Raw genomic sequence first — 21960 nt, forward strand, 5'->3', positions numbered from 1 at the left:
CAATAGGTGAGTTTTCAAACACTGAATGTTAATGTTTGAGGAATCACAATGTCCATGTTTTTATCAGTATAAGAAGGGCAATATTTGTGGTCCCACAACCTGCTATTTAGGATCCCCGAAGGGCGCCACTTAAACTCAGTTATAGGGTTTCCTGCCCCAAGCTCTGAGCTCCGTGTTTCAAAATGACTGCATCCTAGTTGGAGCTTCTAAAGAAATGGTAACCATGTGTAAGTTACAGCACTACTAATTTCTTTCTTTTTTTAAAAAGATTTACTTATTTATTTATTTGACAGAGAGAGAGAGAGAAATCACAAGTAGGCAAAAGTAGGCAGAGAGGCAGGCAGAGAGAGGAGGAAGCAGGCTCCCCGCCAAGCAGAAAGCTGGATGCTCGATCCCAGGACTCTGGGATCATGACCTGAGCCAACGACAGAGGCTTTAACTCACTCAGCCATCCAGGCGCCCCTTGCACTACTAATTTCTTAAATAAGAACTTTGGCTTGGCTCTTGAAGACCTTCAGTGTGAGTTTAAGTCACGGAGACCATGGCTCCCAGGATGTTTGATTCAAAGCGTGCGCCCCGCCAGGCAATGGAGAGCATGGAATGAAGGATATTTGGGGGAGCAGGCTATGGAGAAGGTCTCTGGGGGCCACTAAAATGACTGCGATCATATCAGGCATTTTCCCTCACGAGGACAGCACACGCACAAATGTGCAGAAGCACGGTTTGTATTGGACTAAAAACGCGAGAGACGAGAGGACACAACTCGAAACCTCTCCGCTGGGGCCGCGACCACCTCTGAGCTCCAGGAAGCATAGGCGCAGGCGCGCGACCTTCGTGGGCGGGCTCAGGCTTTGGCGCGGAGCGCAGCGCTGCGGATTGGTCTGCTCGGAGGCCGACAGTTGGTTCCGCCTTCCCCCTCCAGGCGCACAGCGCATGCGTAGGGCGGGAGCGAGCGAAATTCAATTGCCTGCTGATTTACCTGGAACTCAACCCGGGGGTCATGGAGGCGTCTGGACGGTTTGTGGAAGCTGCGGCCTTAACTCCAGAGCAGGCCGCCCTTTACCAGAGGTATGTCTGCGCCGCTGGGCGGGTCTAGCTCGCGGGCCCCGGCCGGGAGTTGGGGTGGGAAGCCCTCGGACCCTCCCAGCGGCCTGGAGCCTGGTGATACGCGCCCTCGCGTTCCCCGAGTAGGGCGTGGGAATTTGTTCAGATTTCTAAATAGAAAGCCTGGGTAGCCTCCCGATGCCCCCCCCTTTTTTTTTTTTGCCAAATAGCACTCTTAAAAGCCAGAAGTTCCACCCATCAAGCCTTTCTCGACTCTTTACAGTACAAAACACCAGGCCTGGGGGTTACAGAGATCAGTACAACATTGACCCTGCCCCCCATATTGCTTATCATTTGGTAGTGGAAAGGGATAAGTAAACCAACAATCGCTATAATGTTTGATAAGTGCTGCAAGAGGTATAATAGGCAAGGCATAGTAAGGGTAAAGGAGGAAGTGGCCAACTACGGCTCCACAAGAGGAAGAGACGTTGGTGTTGAAGAATGAGTGAACGTTCACCATATGGCTAAGGGTGGGGGTGGGATGATGTGCGAATGAGATTTAAACCTTTTTTTTAAAGTTGCGATAAAGCAGACACAGCGTCAAATTTACCGTCGTCACCGTTTTTAAGCATACAGTTCAGTGGTATTAGATACATTAGTACTGTTGTTAAATCATCACCCATCCATATCCAAAACTCTTCATCTGGCAAAACTAAAACTGCCTGTTAACTTCTAACTCCCTGCTCCTTGGGGCCTGGTAAACATCGTTCTACTTTCTGTCCTCTTGAATTTGACTCTAGGGACCGCCTACAAGTGGAATCATACGATATTTGTCTTTAGGGGACTGGTTTATTTCACATAGCATAATTTCACCAAGGTTCATCCATACTGTGTCTGTGACAGAATTTCCTTCCTTTTCAGGACTGAATAATATTCCCTTGTATGCACAAGTCACATTTTCTTTATCCATTTATCCGTGCTGGACACTTGTGTTGCTTTCATCTCTTGACTGTTATGAACAGCTGCTTTGAACATGGGGTGCAAATATCTCTTAGAGATCCTGCTTCCACTTCTTTTGGATATCTAGCCAGAAGTGAGATTGCTGGATCAGTGGTAATTCTATTTTTAACTTTTTTAGGGTCTTTTATTGTGGCTGCACCTTTTTACATTCCCTCCAACAGTGTACAAGTGTTCCAATATCTACACTTGTTCTATTCTGGTTTTGTTGTGGTTGTTACTAGCCATTCTAATGATAATGAAGTGGTAGCTCATTGGGATTTTTTTTTTTTGCATTTCTCTAAGGATTAGTGATGTTGAGCATCTTTTCATACACTTATTGGCCATTTGTATGACTTTGCAGAAATGTCCATTCAAGTCCTTTGCCCATTTTTTAGTCAGGTGGGTTGTTTTTTCTTTATATATTCTGGATACTAACTCCTTATCAGATAAATGGCTTACAGATATTTTCTCCCATTTTTAGGTTGCCTTTTCACTCTGTTGGTAGTGTCCTTTGATGCACAGAAGTTTTCAATTTTAATGTGGTACAAAGAAACACATTGGGACAGTGAAACAGTTCTGTCTCCCTTTCAATAAATGTATGCTTTAAGACTGTTAAAAGCTAAAAGGTTTCCTTACAGAGGAGTCAAATCATATCTTTGGACTGTGTTACAAGAATTCTTTAAAGAAGATTTGGGGAAAACAGTGAGGCAGTGTGGTGTGGTAGAGTACTAGCTTTAGAGCTAGGCCATTTGGGGTTCAAATGATGGCTCTGCCACTTGCTAGCTGGGAAACCTCAAATGAATCAATTAACTGTTCTGAGACTCAATTTGGAAAAGGGGGAAATAATAAGGATCAAGCCCTTCAGCTCCCTTCCTTCCTTTCCCTCAACCCCCAGCAAGTCAGTGCACTAATTTTCTGACACCACCTCCCACATGGGCACCTGTCTCTTACTTGCTCTCATGTGCTCTTTCCTGACTGAGCCACTGGGTGCCCCACAGTCATCATCTTCTGCTCTTACAGTCCCACTTTGCCCTCATAGCCTCTCTATCTTTCATGACCCATCACCTCACAATCTCTCTTTTTTATTTCTCCTATTTTTTCTCAGTCTCTCCTGTCCTCTTCCAAATCTGCCTGATGCTGAGAGCCCCTTGCACAAAAGCATCGCGTTCTCTACCTTCTTTACCCCTCATTGTCCTTGGCACACTGCTCTCACAGTCTCTCTGCCTGTCCTCCTCCCTCTCTCATCTTTTCCTTTGCTGTCCCTCTGTCCTCAGCTCTCTGCCCCTCCTGCCTAAGAGATGAAAGAAAACTTTGAAACTTGCTCTCACACACTCTCTGCATACATGTGTCCTCTTTGACACACCTTCATCTTCTGCCATACACAGTGACTCTGTCACATACTCTCAGTGTCAGTCATCCTCTCCCTTGGTGATGCCCCCTGCCACCTCCTGTCTTGCCCTGTGTCCCCCTCTCCCCACTTCTGTACTGTCTCTTTCTGTTACCCACTACCTTTCCTTCTGTATCACCCACCTTTGTCACTCAGTCTCCCTCTCTGACACTCGTATTTTCTGGCTCCCTCTTTCCCATTGTCTCTCTGTCGCCCACCACATCTTTCTGTTGCCGCCTTCTCTTTCCTGTCACCTTCTATCGACACTATTATCTACCTGCCCATACTGTTGTCCCTTTTGTCTCATCTACTTACTCTCTCTGCCATGCCACCCTCTTTCTGTTTCTGTCATCCTCCCCACTGTTGTGCCTTCCCCCTTCCTCTGTCACCCAGTATCTCTATTATCCACTCTCTACCTCTCTCTTACCCATTCTGTTACCCCCCCCCCCTTATCCCTGTCATCTACTTTCTTTCTGTCACCCACTCCTTTCATTCTCACATGCCCTCTTTTGCTTTCAGTTCTGGGTCCAGTCAGGAGGTAGAAACCAGACAGCATATTAAAACAGGCATTTCAATATATAGAATCTTAAACGAATAAATGAGTGACTGTAAGAAATAAGGAAACTCTCTATGGTGTCCTTGGGCTAAGGGAGCATGCCCAAGGCAGGACAAACTTGGAAGGGGCTCCCCCACCCCAAGGCTGAGGTTCAGACCTCATGGGAGAAGGTGTCGTTCAGCCCACTGTACTATAGAACAGTGCTCCGGCTGGCCCAGGCCAGAGTTAGTCTGCGTTCCCCGGCCCTGTAGGAAGCAACCTTCTGGAATGCAGGTGGTGAGTGGGCCATCAGCAAGTCTTGGTGTGTATGGGCAGGAGAGGTGGGGGTGCAAGGCACAGGCAGGCTGCTGGGGGAGCTGGTGTCCATGTGAGAGGGCTGCAAGAAGGTTATCGCCAGGCCAGGTGGAGGTGTCAGGGTCATGGAGGGACCGTGTATTCTGGGCCTGCAGTCGCGGGCTACCCCGTGGCCCACTGTGCTGCTGCAGCTGGCGTCTGGAGGACAGCCCCTTCCTCCTGCAGCGTCCCTCAGGCGCCCTCTACTGAGAAAGATGAACATCGGGTTCACTGTACAGGGGAGCTGCTTAAAGGAGTTCTGTCCGTTATCCCAGAACAGGTATTGAGGGGTGAATTTGGAACTGAGAGGCAATAAAATATGACCGGTGGAGTCATACGCCTTCTGTTTATCTCTGTCACCTGCCCTCTGTCTTATGTTGCTCTCACTCACTGCCTTTGTCACTCTCTCTGTCACCCATTTGTTTGTACTCTTTGGCCATACTCTCTTGCCGTCACTCATCCGCTGCTTTCTCAATTCTCTATCACCCACTTTCTTCTCTCACTCTACTCAAACTGATTTTGTCAAGGTCACTAATGAGTTCATAAATCGAATGGTCACTGCGTTATCCTCATCTTCCTTGATTTACTAACAGTATTTGACAGTGTTGCTCACTTCTCCATGAAATGCTTGATTCCTTTGGCTTCTAGGACCCCTGATTCTTATGATTTTCTTCTGACCTTACAGGTTGCTGCTTCTCAGATTCTGCTGATTCCTCCTCACAGCATCACTTTTTTTGGCCTAATGTACTTTAAAGTTAATTCTTGGGGTGCCTGGGTGCTTCTGCTCTCTCGCTATCAAATAAATAAATAAAATCTTTTTTTTTTTTTTCTATCACTTATTTTTTTTTTTATTTTTATTTTTTATAAACATATATTTTTATCCCCAGGGGTACAGGTCTGTGAATCACCAGGTTTACACACTTCACAGCACTCACCAAAGCACATACCCTCCCCAATGTCCATAATCCCACCCTCTTCTCCCAAACCCCCTCCCCCCAAATCTTTAAAAAAATAAATTCTCAGACATCACAGCACTCCATCCTTCAAATCCTCTTTTTTTTAGTTTAATTTATTTATTTGTGAGACAGAGGGAGCAAGCAGGTGAGCGGGAGCACAAGTAGGGGTTTCGGCAGGCAGAGGGAGAAACAGGCTTCCCACTGAGCAGGGAGCCTGATGTGAGGCTCCATCCCAGGACCCTGGGATCATGACCTGAGCCGAAGGCAGATGCTTAGCTGACAGAACCACCCAGGCATCCCACTGACTTTTTAAATTTCTATTTCTATGCTAATGATTTGGATTAGTCTTATGAATACCTTGTAATGTCATCAGCTTGTTCTTCTGCCTCCTGTAATTTATTATTTATTTATTTATTAATTAAATATTTTATTTATTTGACAGACAAATCACAAGTAGGCAGGCAGGCAGGCAAAGAGAGGGGGGTGAAGCAGGCTCCCCGCCGAGCAGAGAGCCCGCCGTGGGGCTCGATCCCAGGACCCTGAGATTATGACCTGAGCCGAAGGCAGAGGGTTAACCCACTGAGCCACCCAGGCGCCCCTGTCTCCTGTAATTTAAATTTAAAGGCTGGATGGAATGGATAAAGGAATGTGCTCTACACACGTGCGCACACACATGCGCACACACACACACACAAATATTATTCAGCACTAAAACAAGAATAAAATTTTGCCATTTGTGACTGCACGGATGGACCTTGAGGCCATTATGCTAAGTAAAGTAAGACAGAAAGACAAATACCATATGATCTCACTTGTATGTGGAATCTTAAAAAAAAAACACACACACACACACACAAGCTCATAGATAGAGAGAACAGATTGGTGATTGCCAGAGATGGAGGTCTGGAGGGTGGGCAAAATGGGGGAAGGGAGTGAAATGTACAGATACCCAGTTATAAAATTAATAAGTAATGGATATGTAATATATCGCATGGTTATATAGTTAATCATATAACTGTAGTTAATAACACTGTATTGCATAGTTGAAAGTTGCTAAATCTTAAAAGTTCTCACAAGAAGACAAATTCTATAATTATCTATGTGATGGACATTAACGAGACTTATTGTGGTGATGATTTCACAATATATCCAAATACTGAGTCATTAGGTTTTGCACCTGAAACTAATAGAATGTTGCATCATCAATTCTACCTTACGACAAAAAAAAAAAAAAAAAAAAAAAAAAATTCTACCTTACGACAAACTTTTAAAAGCAGTTCTGGAGGGGGAAAAAGGGTCAATATTTTTGGCATGAATATTTCAAAGGTGAGGCTGTGCACTTCTTATTGCATCGTATCGGGAAGCATATAATGTCGGAGATTCCTACTTGTAGTAATATTAAGATAGGTCAGTGGTTTCAGGTGGTCACAGGCTGATTGGTCCTTTGCAAAGCTGCATTCCCCTCTTATGATGAATAAATGCTATGTTGGGGATACTTTGGCATCCTGTGGTCACTCCATTCCCCATTAACTTTTCATCCATTGATAATCATTGCCCAAATGAGTTATTTCATTAGAAATTACAAAGTGGTGATTTTCTTCCTATATTTATTTGAGAGAGAGAGAGCATGAGAAGGGGGAAGGTCAGAGGGAGAAGCAGACTCCCCGTGGAGCTGGGAGCCCTATGTGGGACTCGATCCCGGGACTTGAGGATCATGACCTAAGCCGAAAGGCAGTCATTTAACCAGCTGAGCCACCCAGGCACCCCAACGTGATGATTTTCTAACTTAATCATTGCTTTTGTATTCATGAGCCGTAATTCTTCTGTAAATGTTTTTATTGCTGCAGTGTTGTTTGGAGTACCACGCTTTGTTGTTTTGTAATTATATTCCTTCCATTGGTGATCTTATACAAGTTCGTGGCTTTAAATCCCATCTTTATGCTGAGAATTTTCACATTTTTTTCTGTAGTCCTGACCTCTTCTGAACTGTATCCAACTGTTTACCTGACTCTTCGCTTCATAGTAGGTGGAGCAAACTTGTCCAGAACTAAGGGACAAAGCCATATGTTCTTCTCAATGGGTGCTGAAAAAACATTTGAGAAAATATAGCACCTGGCGGGGTGCTGTATTTGGGGGGTACCCTGGGTGGCTCCGATGGTTAAATGTCTGTCGGCTCAGGTCATGATTCCGGGACTCCGGGATCAAGCCCCACGTGGGGCTCTCTGCTCAGCAGGAAGTCTCCTTCTCTATCTCCCTCTGCTCATATACGAACTCACTCTCCCCCCACCCCCGACCCTCCATGTCTCTCAAATCAATAAATAAAATCTTAAAATATAACACCCTTTAATAAAAACTCAACAAACTAGGAATACAAAAATAATTTCCTCAGTCTAATCAAAGGTGTCTCCAGAAACTCGAAGCTAGCAAAGGTAAAAGACCGAAAGCTTTCCATCCTTATGTCAGGAACAAGACAGGATGTCTGCTCTCACCACTTCTATTCAACATTATAATTCAACATTATAATAGATGTTGTATCCAGGGCAAACAGGCCAGAAAAAGGAATAAAAGGCATCCAGATTGGAAAGAAAGAAATAAAACTATATTCGCAGATGACATGATCTTTTATGTAGAAAGCCCTAATGGATCCACAAAAGAAAAACAAGAGCTAATAAGCGAGTTCAGCAAATTTGCAAGATATGAGATCAATATTCAAATTCAGTTGTATTTTGGCAAGTAACATTCTACAACTCTCGTTCTGAAATACCAGATATATATAGGAAAATGTATAAAACAAAAATTCAATATAATGAATTATTATTGCAACCATCACCTAGGTAATGGTTTTTAGATTTTTGTTTTCATCTTTTTTTTTTTTAAAGATTTTATTTTATCCATTTGACAGAGAGAAATTACAAGTACACTGAGAGGCAGGCAGAGAGAGAGAAGGAAGCAGACTCCCTGCTGAGCAGAGAGCCCGATGTGGGACTCGATCCCAGGACCCTGAGATCATGACCTGAGCCGAAGGCAGCGGCTTAACCCACTGAGCCACCCAGGCGCCCCAGATTTTTGTCTTCATCTTAATGGAAGGTCTTGTCTGCTTTCCCACTGAGGTGGCCTGAAGGTGAATTGAAGACAGACTTGAGGGCTCAGGACTTCTTTCCAAACAAGCCCAGGTTTGTTCAAATTCTGGAATAAGTGCTTGCTTGAAGCCCCAGAGTTTTGCACTACAATGCAGTGGTTAACCAGATAACCTTGGGCTGGTAGTCTGGGGACTAGAAGTACTGAAGGTCTGTCCTTCCTTGAAAAGAACATACTATTGTTCCTGGAGAATTTTTCATTTTTAGTTAGATTATCTGAAAGGGCCGGTCAGGATGTGAGCCTCCAAATGCTCTTCCAAATGATGAAGCCATTTCCTGCTGAGGACCATTGGCTAGTATGATCCATCTGGGTGCCAAAGCACATCTGCTGGGCCAGAAAAATAAGATAATTTTGGTTTTGACATAATTATTAATTAGCTATTTTTTTCCAGAGTAATTAGCCAGCAAGTTCAGCTGCTTTCTGAGGGCATGTTAACATGTAAGAGGATGCTGTCTTCCTGTGTATTCTGGCAGAAGCATATTTGCCCCGTTCAACCAAAATTTTCAGGTCTGAGTAACAGAAGAGCGGGACTAGATCCCTGCTTGCCTTTACGCACTTGGAAATCAGTCTTGCTTTCCCTGCCTGTTTGCAGTCTCTGTATGGCAGGATATAAAGGACCTGAAAGAGCACAGAGAATCTTGGATCTCTTTGGGACCATGTGGTTTGGTCCAGATAGTTCTCATCTGTGGAATCCAAAGCTAGTGACACAGATAATGAATACTATAGAAAACCTTTTTCTATAGTAAAAACTTCTATATAAAAGGTTTTACTTTATAGAAAACTCTCTTTAAGTGATTGGTCTTATAGGTGAAACAGAATATGTAGATGGACAGTCTTGTTTTTATTTGCTTGTTTTAAGATTTTATTTATTCGTATTTTGCGGGAGAGAGAGAAAGCACGAGCAGGGGGAAGGGCAGAGGGAGAAGCAGACTTCCTGCCAAGCAAGGAGCCCAATGAGGGACTTGATCTCAGGTCCCTGGGATCATGACCTGAACCAAAGGCAGACGCTCAACAAATTGAGCTACCCAGGTGCCCTAGAAGGACAATGTTAAGCTCCAAACCAAATCTTGTGTAGGCTCCTATCCAAAGAGCCATAGGCCTACTATTTTTTAGGAGGAAGCATTTGGAGAGAACCAGCCAAAGCCAATGGCACATCTAGCTGAAATAAGCCAGAGGTCACAAAGTGGTAGCCCATGAGCCATGTTCAGAGATGTTTTATTTGTTTTGCCCAGTGTTTTTTCTTTTTAATATTTTATTTATTTATTTGAGAGAGAGAGCACAAGTGGAAAGTGAGTGGCAGAAGCAGAGGGAGAAGCAGACTCCCTGATAAGCAGGGAACCCAAGGTGGGACTTGACCCTAGGACCCAGGATCATGACCTGAGCCAAAGGCAGACACTTAACTGACTGAGCCACCTAGTCACCCTGTGCCCAGTGTTTTTAAAACTTATGCATCGGTGGGGCTCCTAGGTGGCTCAGTGGGTTAAACCTCTGCCTTCAGCTCAGGTCATGATCCCAGGGTCCTGGGATTGAGCCCCACATCAGGCTCTCTGCTCAATGGGGAGCCTGCTTCCCCCTCTCTCTCTGCCTGCTTTCTGCCTACTTGTGATCTCTGTCAAATAAATAAATAAAATCTTAAAAAAAACCCACAAAAGTTATGCATTGGTTACCATTTAAAAATCAGGAGAGATCCCATAAAAATCCAAGTTAGATAGGTTAGAAAACAAAGAGCAACTTCAGAGGTGCCCGGGTAGCTCAGTCATTAAGAGTCTGCCTTTGGCTCAGGTCATGATCCCAGGGTCCTGGGATCGAACCCCACATCAAGCTACCTGCTGAGTGGGTAGCCTGCTTCTCCCTCTCCCACTCCCCCTGCTTTTGTTCACTCTCTCACTGTTTCTCTCTCTATTAAATAAATAAATAAAGTCTTAAAAAAAAGAACAACTTCAGTTGCTTTGCATGTGAAGCAAAGTTTTACTGGGTTTGGGTCTTTGCATTTGGTTCCATATCCCATCATATTCCAGAATAATATCATAGGGAATGTTCCGAAGGACCCTCCAGAACCTGGTGTTTGACTCTATATAATCTTTCTGTATATCCTTTAAAATGATCCTTAAAAGGAATCATGTTCTAGGGATGTAATTTCAGGTATACTCATGAAAATATAAAGATTTTTGTTTTATTGTCCCTTGCTATGAAATGACAGTTGGGTTGACAGTTTTGCATCTCAGTAGTTCTTTAACATATCGGAACCTCATGTGTTAAGTTACCTTTAAGTAGTTAGGAAGTTAGTATATGAAAATAAAAACTGGCCTTCTTCCATACTCTGGCATTGTTTTTCTCCTTGTTCTGCTTGAGAGGAGTTTCTTTCTCCTGAACTGGTTACTCTTCCCTTGTCCCCTTGGCTCCCAAGCAGGCCTGGCTTCTCTCCAGCCATGCCCAAGAAGAACAGGGGAGTGATTTTGGAGAAGAAAAAATTTGCTCCCATGAAGTGTTAAGTACTCCAGATCATTAGGCATCCTGTGTGTTAGAGACGGACACATGATTGCATTAGCAGTAGAAAATGACATTCTTTCTTTCAAGCCCTGAAAAATGGAAGTGATCAGAGGCTGAGTGGCTAAATCAAACTGTATTACAGAAAACACTGTAGTCTTATAAATAACCAGATATCCAGGGTGGTGCTGTAATAGGCAGATTTCATCCCCCCACCAGTTCCATTATAGGGTAAGAATACTGACCTGGGTCCAACTTCATTGGTGGAGCAGACAGGGTAGAGGGGAAGAGCTGAGATATTGTATTAGACCCACGAACTCAGGTGGAACAGGGACTGTGAAGCAGCTTGGCTGACGGGTTGGGCGCAATCAGAAAGTGGTGGTAATAGGCACCTTCTGTGTTTCAGGCAGAAGGTTGACAAATGTGGGAATGCCAGAGGATGGGTAGAGCCCAGCAATAGGAGTCTTAGGCTGGTGGTAAGAAGTCTAGGCAGACAGTTGCCATTTAAAAGGTTGGTGTATGATTTTGGGGAGTCAGGCCCAGAGCTGGGGTTCATGGGCAGTGCTTGACTTTCTGGGGAGGAGGCCTGGCTGGGGTTAGAGGCCCAGCCTACACAGGGGTTCAGGATACTGCGTAGGTTACCAGTTGAGGGATTTGGAAACAATCTAATAGTAATAAAAAATGACATATTTTCTCCTTCAAGCTCTGAACCACAGACAAGCCAGAAGACCGGTTGGCCAGGTGAAGGCACCCAGCAGGTGGGAAGGGCCGGGAGGAAAGGGAGAGCAGAGAACAAGTTCAGGGGCTGGCACCAACATGGAGGAGTCCAGTGGTTACCCCTATGCCCTCAGGATCAAGAGCAGAGTAATAGGGAATGTAACTTATTTCTGTAGCTCAGCAGAGTTGGGGAGGTGAGCAGCTGACCTGCCACAGAAGGAATAGCAGAGTCTTGGCAGCCAGCAAGCTCTTTTCTTTCTCTTTTCCTCCTCTTCCTCTTTCATTCACTTGGCTTTCCCTGAGTGCTCTAAAACCTGCTCCCTATCCCTACTCTCAAGTTCAGGCAGATAATACAGATAGATTGGTTGGGGGGGGCTTAAGTAAGGGTAATTTTATTTATTTATTTATTTATCAGAGAGAGAGAGCACAAGCAGGGTGAGTGCCAGGCAGAGGGAGAAGCAGGCTCCCCTCTGAGCAGGGAGCCTGATGCGGGGCTCAATCCCAGGACCCTGGGATCATGCCCTGAGCCGAAGGCAGACATTTAACTGATGGAGCCACCCAGATTGCCCCAAGTAAAGGTAATTTAAAATTTTTTTTTAAATTTCTTTTTTTTAAAGATTTTATTATTTGACAGAGAGAGAGAGATCACAAGCAGGCAGAGGGAGGGGAAGGGAAGCAGGCTCCCTGCTGAGCTGAGAGCCCAATGCGGGGCTCGATCCCAGGACTTTGGGATCATGACCTGAGCCGAAGGCAGAGGCTTTAACCCACTGAGTCACCCAGGCACCCCAGTAAAGCTAATTTTAGAGTAGTTTTAGATTTGCAGAAATATTCCAGATAAAGTGCAGAGGGTTCTCACATAGCCCACACCTAGTTTCCTCTCTTGTTAACATCTCACATTAGTATGGTACAGTAATCACAGTCAGTGAACCAACACCAATACATTATTATTAACTAAAGCCATCGTTTTAGAGTTCCATAGTTTCATGTAAGTCCTTTTTCCATTCCAGCATCCTATCTAAGACACCACTTTACGTTCAGTCATCTGTCTCCTTAGGTTCTTCTTGTCTGTGACAGATTCTTGGACTTTGTTTTTGATGACCTTGACAGTTTTGAGGACTGTTGGTTAGGTATTTCTAGAATGTTCTGTCAATTGGGATTTGTCATTGTTTGTCATGATTAGACTGGGGTTTTTGGTTTTGTGGGCAAAGACTACAGAGATAAAGTGCCCTTCTCATCAAATTGTTATCAGGGGCATATACTGTTAATGGGATAGATGATTGTTGATGTTGACTGTAATCACTGGGCTGAGTTACTGTTTGCCAGGTTTCTCCTCTTTAAAGTTACTTGTTGTGCCCTTCCCCCTCTCTCTGCCCCACCATAACTTTCCACACTATCTTTTTTGTTTTTAAAGACTTTATTTATTTATTTGTTAGAGACAGCGCACAAGCAGGGGGAGGGGCAGGGAGAGGGAGAAGCAGGCTCCCCACTGAGCAGAGAGCCCGATGCGGGATTCAATCCCACGACCCCGGATCATGCCGAAGGCAGACACTTCACCAACTGAGCCCCCCAGGTGCCCCCACTCTGTGCTTTTTGGGAGGATGTTAGTATGCAGGACACATTTAAGGAATAGGAGTCATGCTCCATCTCCCTAAGGGCAGAGATTTGTCTCTTTTTTTGTTCACTCATTTTTAACAGTGTGGATTCATTTATTTTATATTTTGGGTTCTAATCCAATACTACTCTATTTTGTTGCTCAGGTTATTCCAGCTCTGACCACTGGGAGTGCTTTCATTTGGCTCCTGTGCCTCTGCCAGACTTATATCATTGTGGGGGTTTGTTTGAGCACTTCCTCACTTTCTGACCCTACAAGATGCCCCAGGCTCTTCTGACATATTTCCTGCCACAGTCCTACAATCAGCCCAGGTCCTTTTTCCAAGGAGCCCACGTTCTTTTATTGGAGAATGGTATTAGAAACCAAGATCTGGGGGTGCCCCGGGTGGCTCAATCATTAAGTGTCTGCCTTCAGCTGAGGTTATGATCCCAGGGTCCTGGGCTCTCTGCTCGGCAGGAGGCCTGCTTCTCCTTCTCCCCCTCCCCCTGCTTGTGTTCCCTCTCTCACTGTGTCTTTCTCTGTCAAATAAATAAATAAAAGCTTAAAAAAAACCAAAACAAGATCTGGGTGCTAGGCGCACTTGTTGCTACTGGGGTTTCCTTGCTTCTAGGCCCTCTCACCTGACAGTAAGGAAATACATGTGTATACTAATCTCTGTATATAGACCACTGTAAATATTCTCCATGTAACCATCTGTTTCTGTGTTAAAACCTGGGTTTATACTAATGTCTCTAACTCTGATCCATTACCACATGGATCATTCTGTCTCCTCTTGCTTCTCCATTCTAACAGGTGAGAACCCTGGCTTCCACTATCCACCATTCATTTACTTATTCAGTTCTTACTTATTTATTTATGTATTTGAGAGAGAGAGGGAGAACATTAGCATGAGTTATGGGGAGAGTGACAAGCAAACTCCCTGCTGAGCAAGGAGCCCAATGTGGGACTCAATCCCAGGACCCTGGGATCATGACCTGAGCTGAAGGCAGACACTTAGCCCACTGAGCCACCCAGGTGTTCCTCCATGTATAACTTTTTTGAGGAACTGACAAACTGATTTCCAAAGCAATTGTACCATTTTACATTCCCGCCAACAGCATCATGAGAGTTCCAATTTTTCCACATTGTCACTAACTTGGTATTTTCTTGCCTTTTATTCTAGTCATCCTCATGGGCATAAAGTGGGTATTTCATTGTGGTTTTGGTTTGCATTTCTCTGATGACTAATGATGTTGAGCATTATGTCATGCTTATTAGCCATTTGTAGATCTTCTTTGGAGAAATGTCTATTCAGATCCTTTGCCCATTTTTAAATTGTGTTGTCTTTTTAAAAAGATTTATTTATTTTAGAGAGTGTGTGTGCATGAGTGGGGGAGGGGCCAAGGGAGAAGAATCTCAGACTCCCTGCTGAGCCTGCCACAAGGGCTCTATCTCACCACCCTGAGATCATGACCTGAGCCAAAAATCAAGAGTCAGTTGTTTAACCAGCTGAGCCACCCAGATGCCCTTGTGTTAATTGTCTTTTAATTATTGAGTTGTAAGATTTCTTTATATGTTTTAGGTCTAAATCCTTTATCAGATACATGATTCAAAAATATTTCTCCCAATCTTTGGGTTGTCTTCACTTTCTTGATGGTATCCTCTGAAACACAAGTTTTTCATTTGGTGAAGCCCAATTTATTTTTCTTCTGGTTCCTTGTGTGTTTGGCATCATATCTAAGAAAGCATTGCCAAATACAAGGTTGAAAAGATTTATGCCAATATTTTCTTCTATGGTCGTTGTAGTTTTAGCTCTTATATTTAGATCTTTGATCCATTTTGAATTAATTTTTGTGTATGGTGTGAGGTAGGGAACCAGTTTCATCCTTTTGCACATGATAATTGGTCAAAAAGACTATTCTTTCCTCAGTGAATTATTTTGGTATCCTTTCAGCATCAGTTCACTATAAACCACTGGAGAATTTTCAGCAGAGGAGTGACATGATTTCTTTTTACATTTTAAGACAGTATCACTGTCTGCTGTATAGAGAATGCATTAGAGGGGCCAAGAGTGGATGTACAGAGATCAGTGATAGGAAGTTGCCATTACCCAGGCCAGAGGTGATGGTGACTTGAACCACAGTAGTAGTAGTGGAGATGGAGGCACAGGTTATACTTGGGAGATAAAGTTAGTAGGGTTGGGGGATTGTTTGGCTGTGGGAGGGGGTGATTAAAAGAGGGGAGAGGTTAAGGATGACTCATGTGAATTAAGAGTCAAGGATGATCTTCAGATTTCTAGCTTGTACATCTAAGTTGATGGTAGTGTCAATTTACTACCACATAAATGGTGGGGGCACATGTTTTTAGAGGGGAAATAATGAGTTTAATTTGGGATTAATTGAACTTGAGGTACCTCTGAGATGTTTTTAAGTGGAGACGTCTGGACTAGCGTTTGTGGGCAAGCCCTGGAATGGGGAGAGTGATTTCATGAGCACATTAGGTGGGGGTGGAAAGCCAGAAGAGAAAGTAAAAGGATGAGAAGGGCCAGGCCTATTGGAAGAATAGGAGCCCAAGGACACAGAAGAAATGGCCAGTGATGGGGGAGGAATCTAGAAGAATCCAGTGGAAGGAGGGAATTTTGAGGGAGTGATCTTGAGTGTCAAATGTATCCCAGAGGTCCGGAGAAATAAGGACTGAGAAATGAGTGCCCAGGTATCTTTCCCGTTTCCACGCTCCCATGATTTGGGTTGGCTGCTTGATTTTACAAGAAAATATCACTCCATACTTATTATGGGTGGCATTTTTTCTTAAATACCATGGAACCAATAACCTTTGCACATACGTTTCTCACAAGCAGTGCCTGAAGTCGTTGCTGGCGGTGTCTGGTGGGTGTGTGTCTTAAGTGATGTCAGCTTTCATTGGCATCTTCTGTGCTAATCTTTTCCATCCTGAATTGAGGATATTAAAAGCCCAACTGCAGTTCTGATTCCAAAATGGACCCTAAAGTGTTCTTAGATTGAATGTTCAATCTGTTTCCTTCCTCTCTAATCTCTCTTTCCCTATATTTTTATCTATATCTTTTATTTACCTTTTTTTTAACAGATATGTGAAAGAGGCCAAAGACGCAACTAAGAATGGGGATCTGGAAGAAGCTTTTAAACTTTTCAATTTGGCAAAGGACATTTTCCCCAACGAAAAGGTGATGAGAAGAATCCAAAAAATACAGGAAGCCTTGGAGGAGTTGGCAGAACATGAAGATGATGAATTCACAGATGTGTGCAACTCTGGCCTGCTGCTTTATCGAGAACTGCACAACCAACTATTTGAGCACCAGAAGGAAGGTGTAGCTTTCCTCTATAGCCTATATAGGGATGGAAGAAAAGGAGGCATCTTAGCAGATGATATGGGATTAGGGAAGACTGTTCAAATCATTGCTTTCCTTTCTGGTATGTTTGATGCTACACTTGTGAATCACGTGCTGCTCATCATGCCAACTAATCTCATTAGCACGTGGATTAAAGAGTTTGTTAAGTGGACTCCAGGAATGAGAGTCAAAACCTTTCACGGTCCGAGTAAGGATGAACGTACCAGAAACCTCAGTCGGATTCAGCAAAGGAATGGTGTGATTATCACTACTTACCAAATGTTAATCAATAACTGGCAGCAGCTTTCAAGCTTGAATGGCCAAGAGTTTGTGTGGGACTATGTCATCCTTGACGAAGCACATAAAATAAAAACCTCATCCACTAAGTCAGCGATATGTGCTCGCGCTGTCCCTGCCAGGAATCGCATCCTCCTCACAGGAACCCCAATCCAGAATAATTTACAAGAACTGTGGTCCCTGTTTGATTTTGCTTGTCAAGGGTCCCTGCTAGGAACATTAAAAACTTTTAAGATGGAGTATGAAAATCCTATTACGAGAGCACGAGAGAAGGATGCTACCCCAGGGGAAAAAGCCTTAGGATTTAAAATATCTGAAAACTTGATGGCAATCATAAAACCCTATTTTCTCAGGAGGACAAAAGAAGAGGTACAAAAGAAAAAGTCAAGCACCCCAGAGGTCAGACTTGGTGCAGAGAATCCAGATGTTGGTGCCATTTGTGAAATGCCTTCTCTTTCCAGGAAAAATGACTTAATTATTTGGATACGTCTTGTGCCTTTACAAGAAGAAATATACAGGAAATTTGTGTCTCTAGATCATATCAAGGAGCTATTAATGGAGACACGCTCACCCCTGGCTGAGCTAGGTGTCTTAAAGAAGTTGTGTGATCATCCTAGGCTGCTCTCTGCACGAGTTTGTCATTTGTTGAATTTAGGGTCTGTGCAATTCTCTGTTCAAGGTGAAAACGAAGGGGAAGATTCCTCAGATGTGGGCCACATTGATCAGATAACTGATGATGCACTGATGGAAGAATCTGGAAAAATGGTATTTCTGATAGAGTTGCTGAAGCGACTGCGAGATGAAGGGCATCAAACTCTGGTGTTTTCCCAGTCAAGACAGATTCTGAACATCATCGAACACCTGCTAAAGAATCGGCACTTTAAGATACTGCGAATCGATGGGACAGTTACTCATCTTGTGGAACGAGAAAAAAGAATTAACTTATTCCAGCAAAATAGAGAGTACTCTGTTTTTCTGCTTACCACTCAGGTAGGTGGTGTTGGCTTAACACTGACTGCAGCAACCAGAGTGGTCATTTTTGACCCGAGCTGGAATCCTGCAACTGATGCTCAAGCTGTGGACAGAGTCTACCGAATTGGCCAAAAGGAAAATGTTGTAGTTTATAGGCTGATTACTTGTGGGACTGTAGAGGAAAAAATATACAGAAGACAGGTTTTCAAGGACTCACTAATAAGGCAAACTACTGGCGACAAGAAGAACCCTTTCCGGTATTTTACGAAACAAGAATTAAGAGAGCTCTTCACCATTGAGGATTTTCAGCACTCTGCAACCCAGCTGCAGCTTCAATCTTTGCATGCTGCCCAGAGGAGATCTGATAAGATACTGGATGAACATATTGCCTACCTACACTCTTTGGGGATAGCTGGAATCTCAGACCATGACTTGATGTACACACGTGATCTGTCTGTTAAAGAAGAGCTCGACGTGATTGAAGAATCCCATTATATTCAACAAAGGGTTCAGAAAGCTCAGTTCCTTGTGGAATTAGAGTCTCAAAATACAGAGCTTTTAACCGGAAGACAAAGAGCTGGAAATGAGGGGACTTGGCTGACAGAACCCCTCTTCTCTTCTCAAATGAAGAAGAAATGCTCTGAACTGAATAAACTGCAGCCTCGACATTCACTACTTCTACCCACTTATCATACCCAGGAAGAAGAAATCAGTTCCCAAATGGCGAGTGTCATCATTGATGATCTGCCTGAAGAGAGTGAGAATCAAGACATCTCCAGTATAGAGATGAATGTTACCATCTCGCAAGACGGTAGTCACCCCCCCGAAAGGACATTCGATGCTGGTTCTGTAGCTGCTTTACCTGAGGGTTATGGAAGTGTAGATGAAATCTGGACCAACTCGTTGGGAATGGTTCTACAAACGGAGGCATTGCAAGAGGGGCCAACACGGGGGACGCTGCAAGAGAACCCTCTGGGAGATTTTAACTTTCTACCGAGCAAAGCAGTTGGAGCTGATCTGGGACCAGATCCAAAGCAACCAAATGCTGCTGAGACATTACCACACTGCAACCTCTGGCCCGTGAGTCCCATGACCCTTGAAAGTCAAACAGAACCTAACACATCTGTAATCAGAAGAGCTGATGGCGACTTGTCAGCATCCCACAGTGTGTTGCAGGACACTCAAGCAAATGTGACCAAGTTGGAAGAGGAACATATAGCCTCCTCATCGCAGTATGCATGTGATTTCAATCTTTTTTTGGAAGACTCTGCAGACAGCAGACAAAATCTTTCCAGGCAGTCTTCACAGCACGCTGAGGACGAAAAGAGCTTGTGTGGTTCTGCAGCACATTCTCAGGCAGAGCTTGAGTGGGACAAAGCACATCTCAGTGTGGATCTTTTGGAGACCAATGACGAGCCAGAAGAAGTAGTGGGTAACGTGAGAGGCAGAAGGAAAGCCAGAAGGATCATTTCAGATGGTGAAGATGAAGACGATACTTTTAAAGATACTTCAAGCACAGATGCACTCACCACCTCTCCCTTTCTGTTCTTACCTATGAAACAGTTCGATGCTTCAACTCCCAAAAGTGACATCAGTCCCTCAGGAAGGTTCTTCTCACCAAACATCCCTGATAGTGTAAGTAAGTCCCTCCACCCTAGACGATCCCTGGCTTCTAGGAGGTCTCTTGTCAATGTGGTTTTAGATCACGTGGAGGATATGGAGGAAGAGCCTGACAGCAGCAGTGGAGCAGAGGCTGCAGCAGGTGATTCCAAGGAAGGAGCAGAGGAGAGCAGTGGCGAAGCCTCAGAGAGCACAGAAGGGCCTCCTGGTGAAACGCTGCCTTCAGAGAACGAGTCCAGCCGGTTAACTAGCCCTCCTGGTGACCCCGAGCCTTTGTCCAGTGGGCAGTCGCGTGATTCTCCCCAGAAGGAGGCAGCAGAGTCTGGGACTGACTACGAGACTCTTGTAATCCGTGGGAAAGAACTGAAAGAGCGTGGGCAAATACAGGAGGCCTTAAACTGCTTCGTGAAAGCACTTGACATAAAAAGTGCCGACCCGGAAGTCATGCTCATGACGTTAAGTTTGTATAAGCAACTTAATAAAATCTGAGACTAACCTGTATGTTGGTAAAGTGAAATGCTGAGTGTGAATGCATGCATTCCTGTGACTGGGGTCTTGGGGAGCATGAAGCATTTAGGCTTGAGGTGAGAGAGGTCTTGAAAAGCAAGGTTTTGTTTTTAACTGTTCTGTACATTCAGCCTTTACCCCATACTCGTTCCTACCTCCCCCGCTCCATACATACATTCTAGAATTCTGAACACTAGGTTAATACCACTTTCCTTGAACAGTCTTAACCTTTTTCTTTTAGACACACTCAATACACTCAACTCCCTTATATCTAGAAAAAAGTTTTTGTGAAGTTATTCTGGCCATTCTTAATTTTATTTTGGAAGGGGTCCCTTCTGTCCAGATAAGAACAGTAAAGTTACTCTCAAGTGTTTCCTTTTCCATTCACTTTCTTTCGCTGAGATGGCACAAGCAAATGCATACATAAGTTCCCGAGTTGAAGCAGGAGCTTACTAGAATTCTAAATCTAAGACTGGCTTATTACCGTGCTATTTCATGCCCATACAGCAGAAGGCTGGGCTCGGGTCCCTGGGGCTAGGCTCTCTTCTCCCTGGCACCCTACTCTGGAGTCACTTTGCCGCCAACTTCGCCATTCTTCACTCACCACCAACTGTGCTCTGTCCCAGGCCAGTGCATTGTGTCTTTGGGTGGTGGTCTGAGAAGGAGTTTGGTTGCCTCTCAGAAACCCCAAGCCCAGTATAGCACTCTACACCCCGTACTCGAGACCCAGAACTAGCATCTGTGGAGTACCTCCTGTGTACTGGGTACTCTACACAGGTTTCTTGTTTAATCCTCGCTATCATCCTTTGAGTTTGACAGTGGCATTTACATTGATTTAGTTGAGGAAACTAAGGCTCAATGTGGCTGTGACCCACCCAAGATCACATAGCAGGGGGTGAAATGGATTTTGTTTTTAAACCATGTGTTACCTAGTGGAACATTTTAATAAACTGTCTTTACTGCACTGAATGTACTGAGCTGTTTTTACTGATGACACTTCAGACCCCAAATCAGTGGTTTTCCAAACCAAACAGCCTCTCTGGTTCTCTGTAGAGAGCCACTGGATGTCCCACAGTCCGACTCAGTTTGGACACTACCTGGAGTTAGGGTCAGATTCCACAGGTTTAAAGGCTCACTCTCATAAAACTGCCCTTGCTTCCAGTGCCAGTTGCTAGTACTGGGTCCCCCTGTCATCCATACTTCCGTCCAGGATGGCTACAAATTGAGGACTCCCCTGACTGTACTTCAGGTTTAGTAATTTGCTAGAATAGCACACAGAACTCAGGAAAATGTGTCATATATATATACATACATATATATATGTATGTATATATATACATGTATATATCTTTTTCACTGAGATGAGATATATGTGTAAATATACATACGTATATATACATATATATATATATATATATAATTGTATTAGTTGGGGGCGCCTTGGTGGCTCAGTTAAGCATCTGCCTTTGGCTCAGGTCATAGTCCCAGGGTCCTGGGATCAAGCCCCACATCGAGCTCCCTAGGCAGGGAGCCTGCTTCTCCTTATCCCTCTGCCATTCCTCCCACTGTGCTCTCTGGCTCTATCTTGCTGTCAAATAAAATCTTTAAAAGTCGATCAATAAATATATGAATTGTATATAAAAAGTTTAGAAACTACAGTTAACCCTTCAACAACGGGGGTGTCAGCAGTATCAATCTCTCCACACAGTCGAAAATCTACATACAACTTTTTTTAAAGATTTTATTTATTTATTTATTTGACAGAGATCACAAATAGGCAGAGAGGCAGGCGGGGTGGTGGCGGGGAGGGAAGCAAACTCCCCATGGAGCAGGGAGCCCCATGCGGGGCTTGATCCCAGGACTCTGGGATCATGACCTGAGCTGAAGGCAGAGGCTCAACCCACTGAGCCACCCAGGTGCCCCTACATACAACTTTTGATGCCTCAAAAATTAACTACTAGTAACCTACTGTTGACCTCAAGCCTTACTGAT

The 21960-nt window shown here is 44.2% G+C and overlaps 1 protein-coding gene across 1 annotated transcript; it reads left to right on the top strand.

Moving 5' to 3' along the window:
* Positions 1 to 807: 807 nt before the first annotated feature.
* On the top strand, positions 808 to 20932 carry ERCC6L (ERCC excision repair 6 like, spindle assembly checkpoint helicase). The gene is made up of 2 exons (XM_082716154.1): positions 808 to 1068; positions 16311 to 20932. Exons 1-2 carry the CDS (start codon positions 1001 to 1003, stop codon positions 19948 to 19950), a joined length of 3708 nt encoding a protein of 1235 aa, XP_082572280.1. The 5' UTR covers positions 808 to 1000; the 3' UTR covers positions 19951 to 20932.
* The last annotated feature ends 1028 nt before the right edge of the window (positions 20933 to 21960 follow it).

Source organism: Mustela nivalis (assembly GCF_964662115.1).
Source record: "Mustela nivalis genome assembly, chromosome: X".
In the NCBI taxonomy this organism is placed as follows: Eukaryota; Metazoa; Chordata; class Mammalia; order Carnivora; family Mustelidae; genus Mustela; species Mustela nivalis.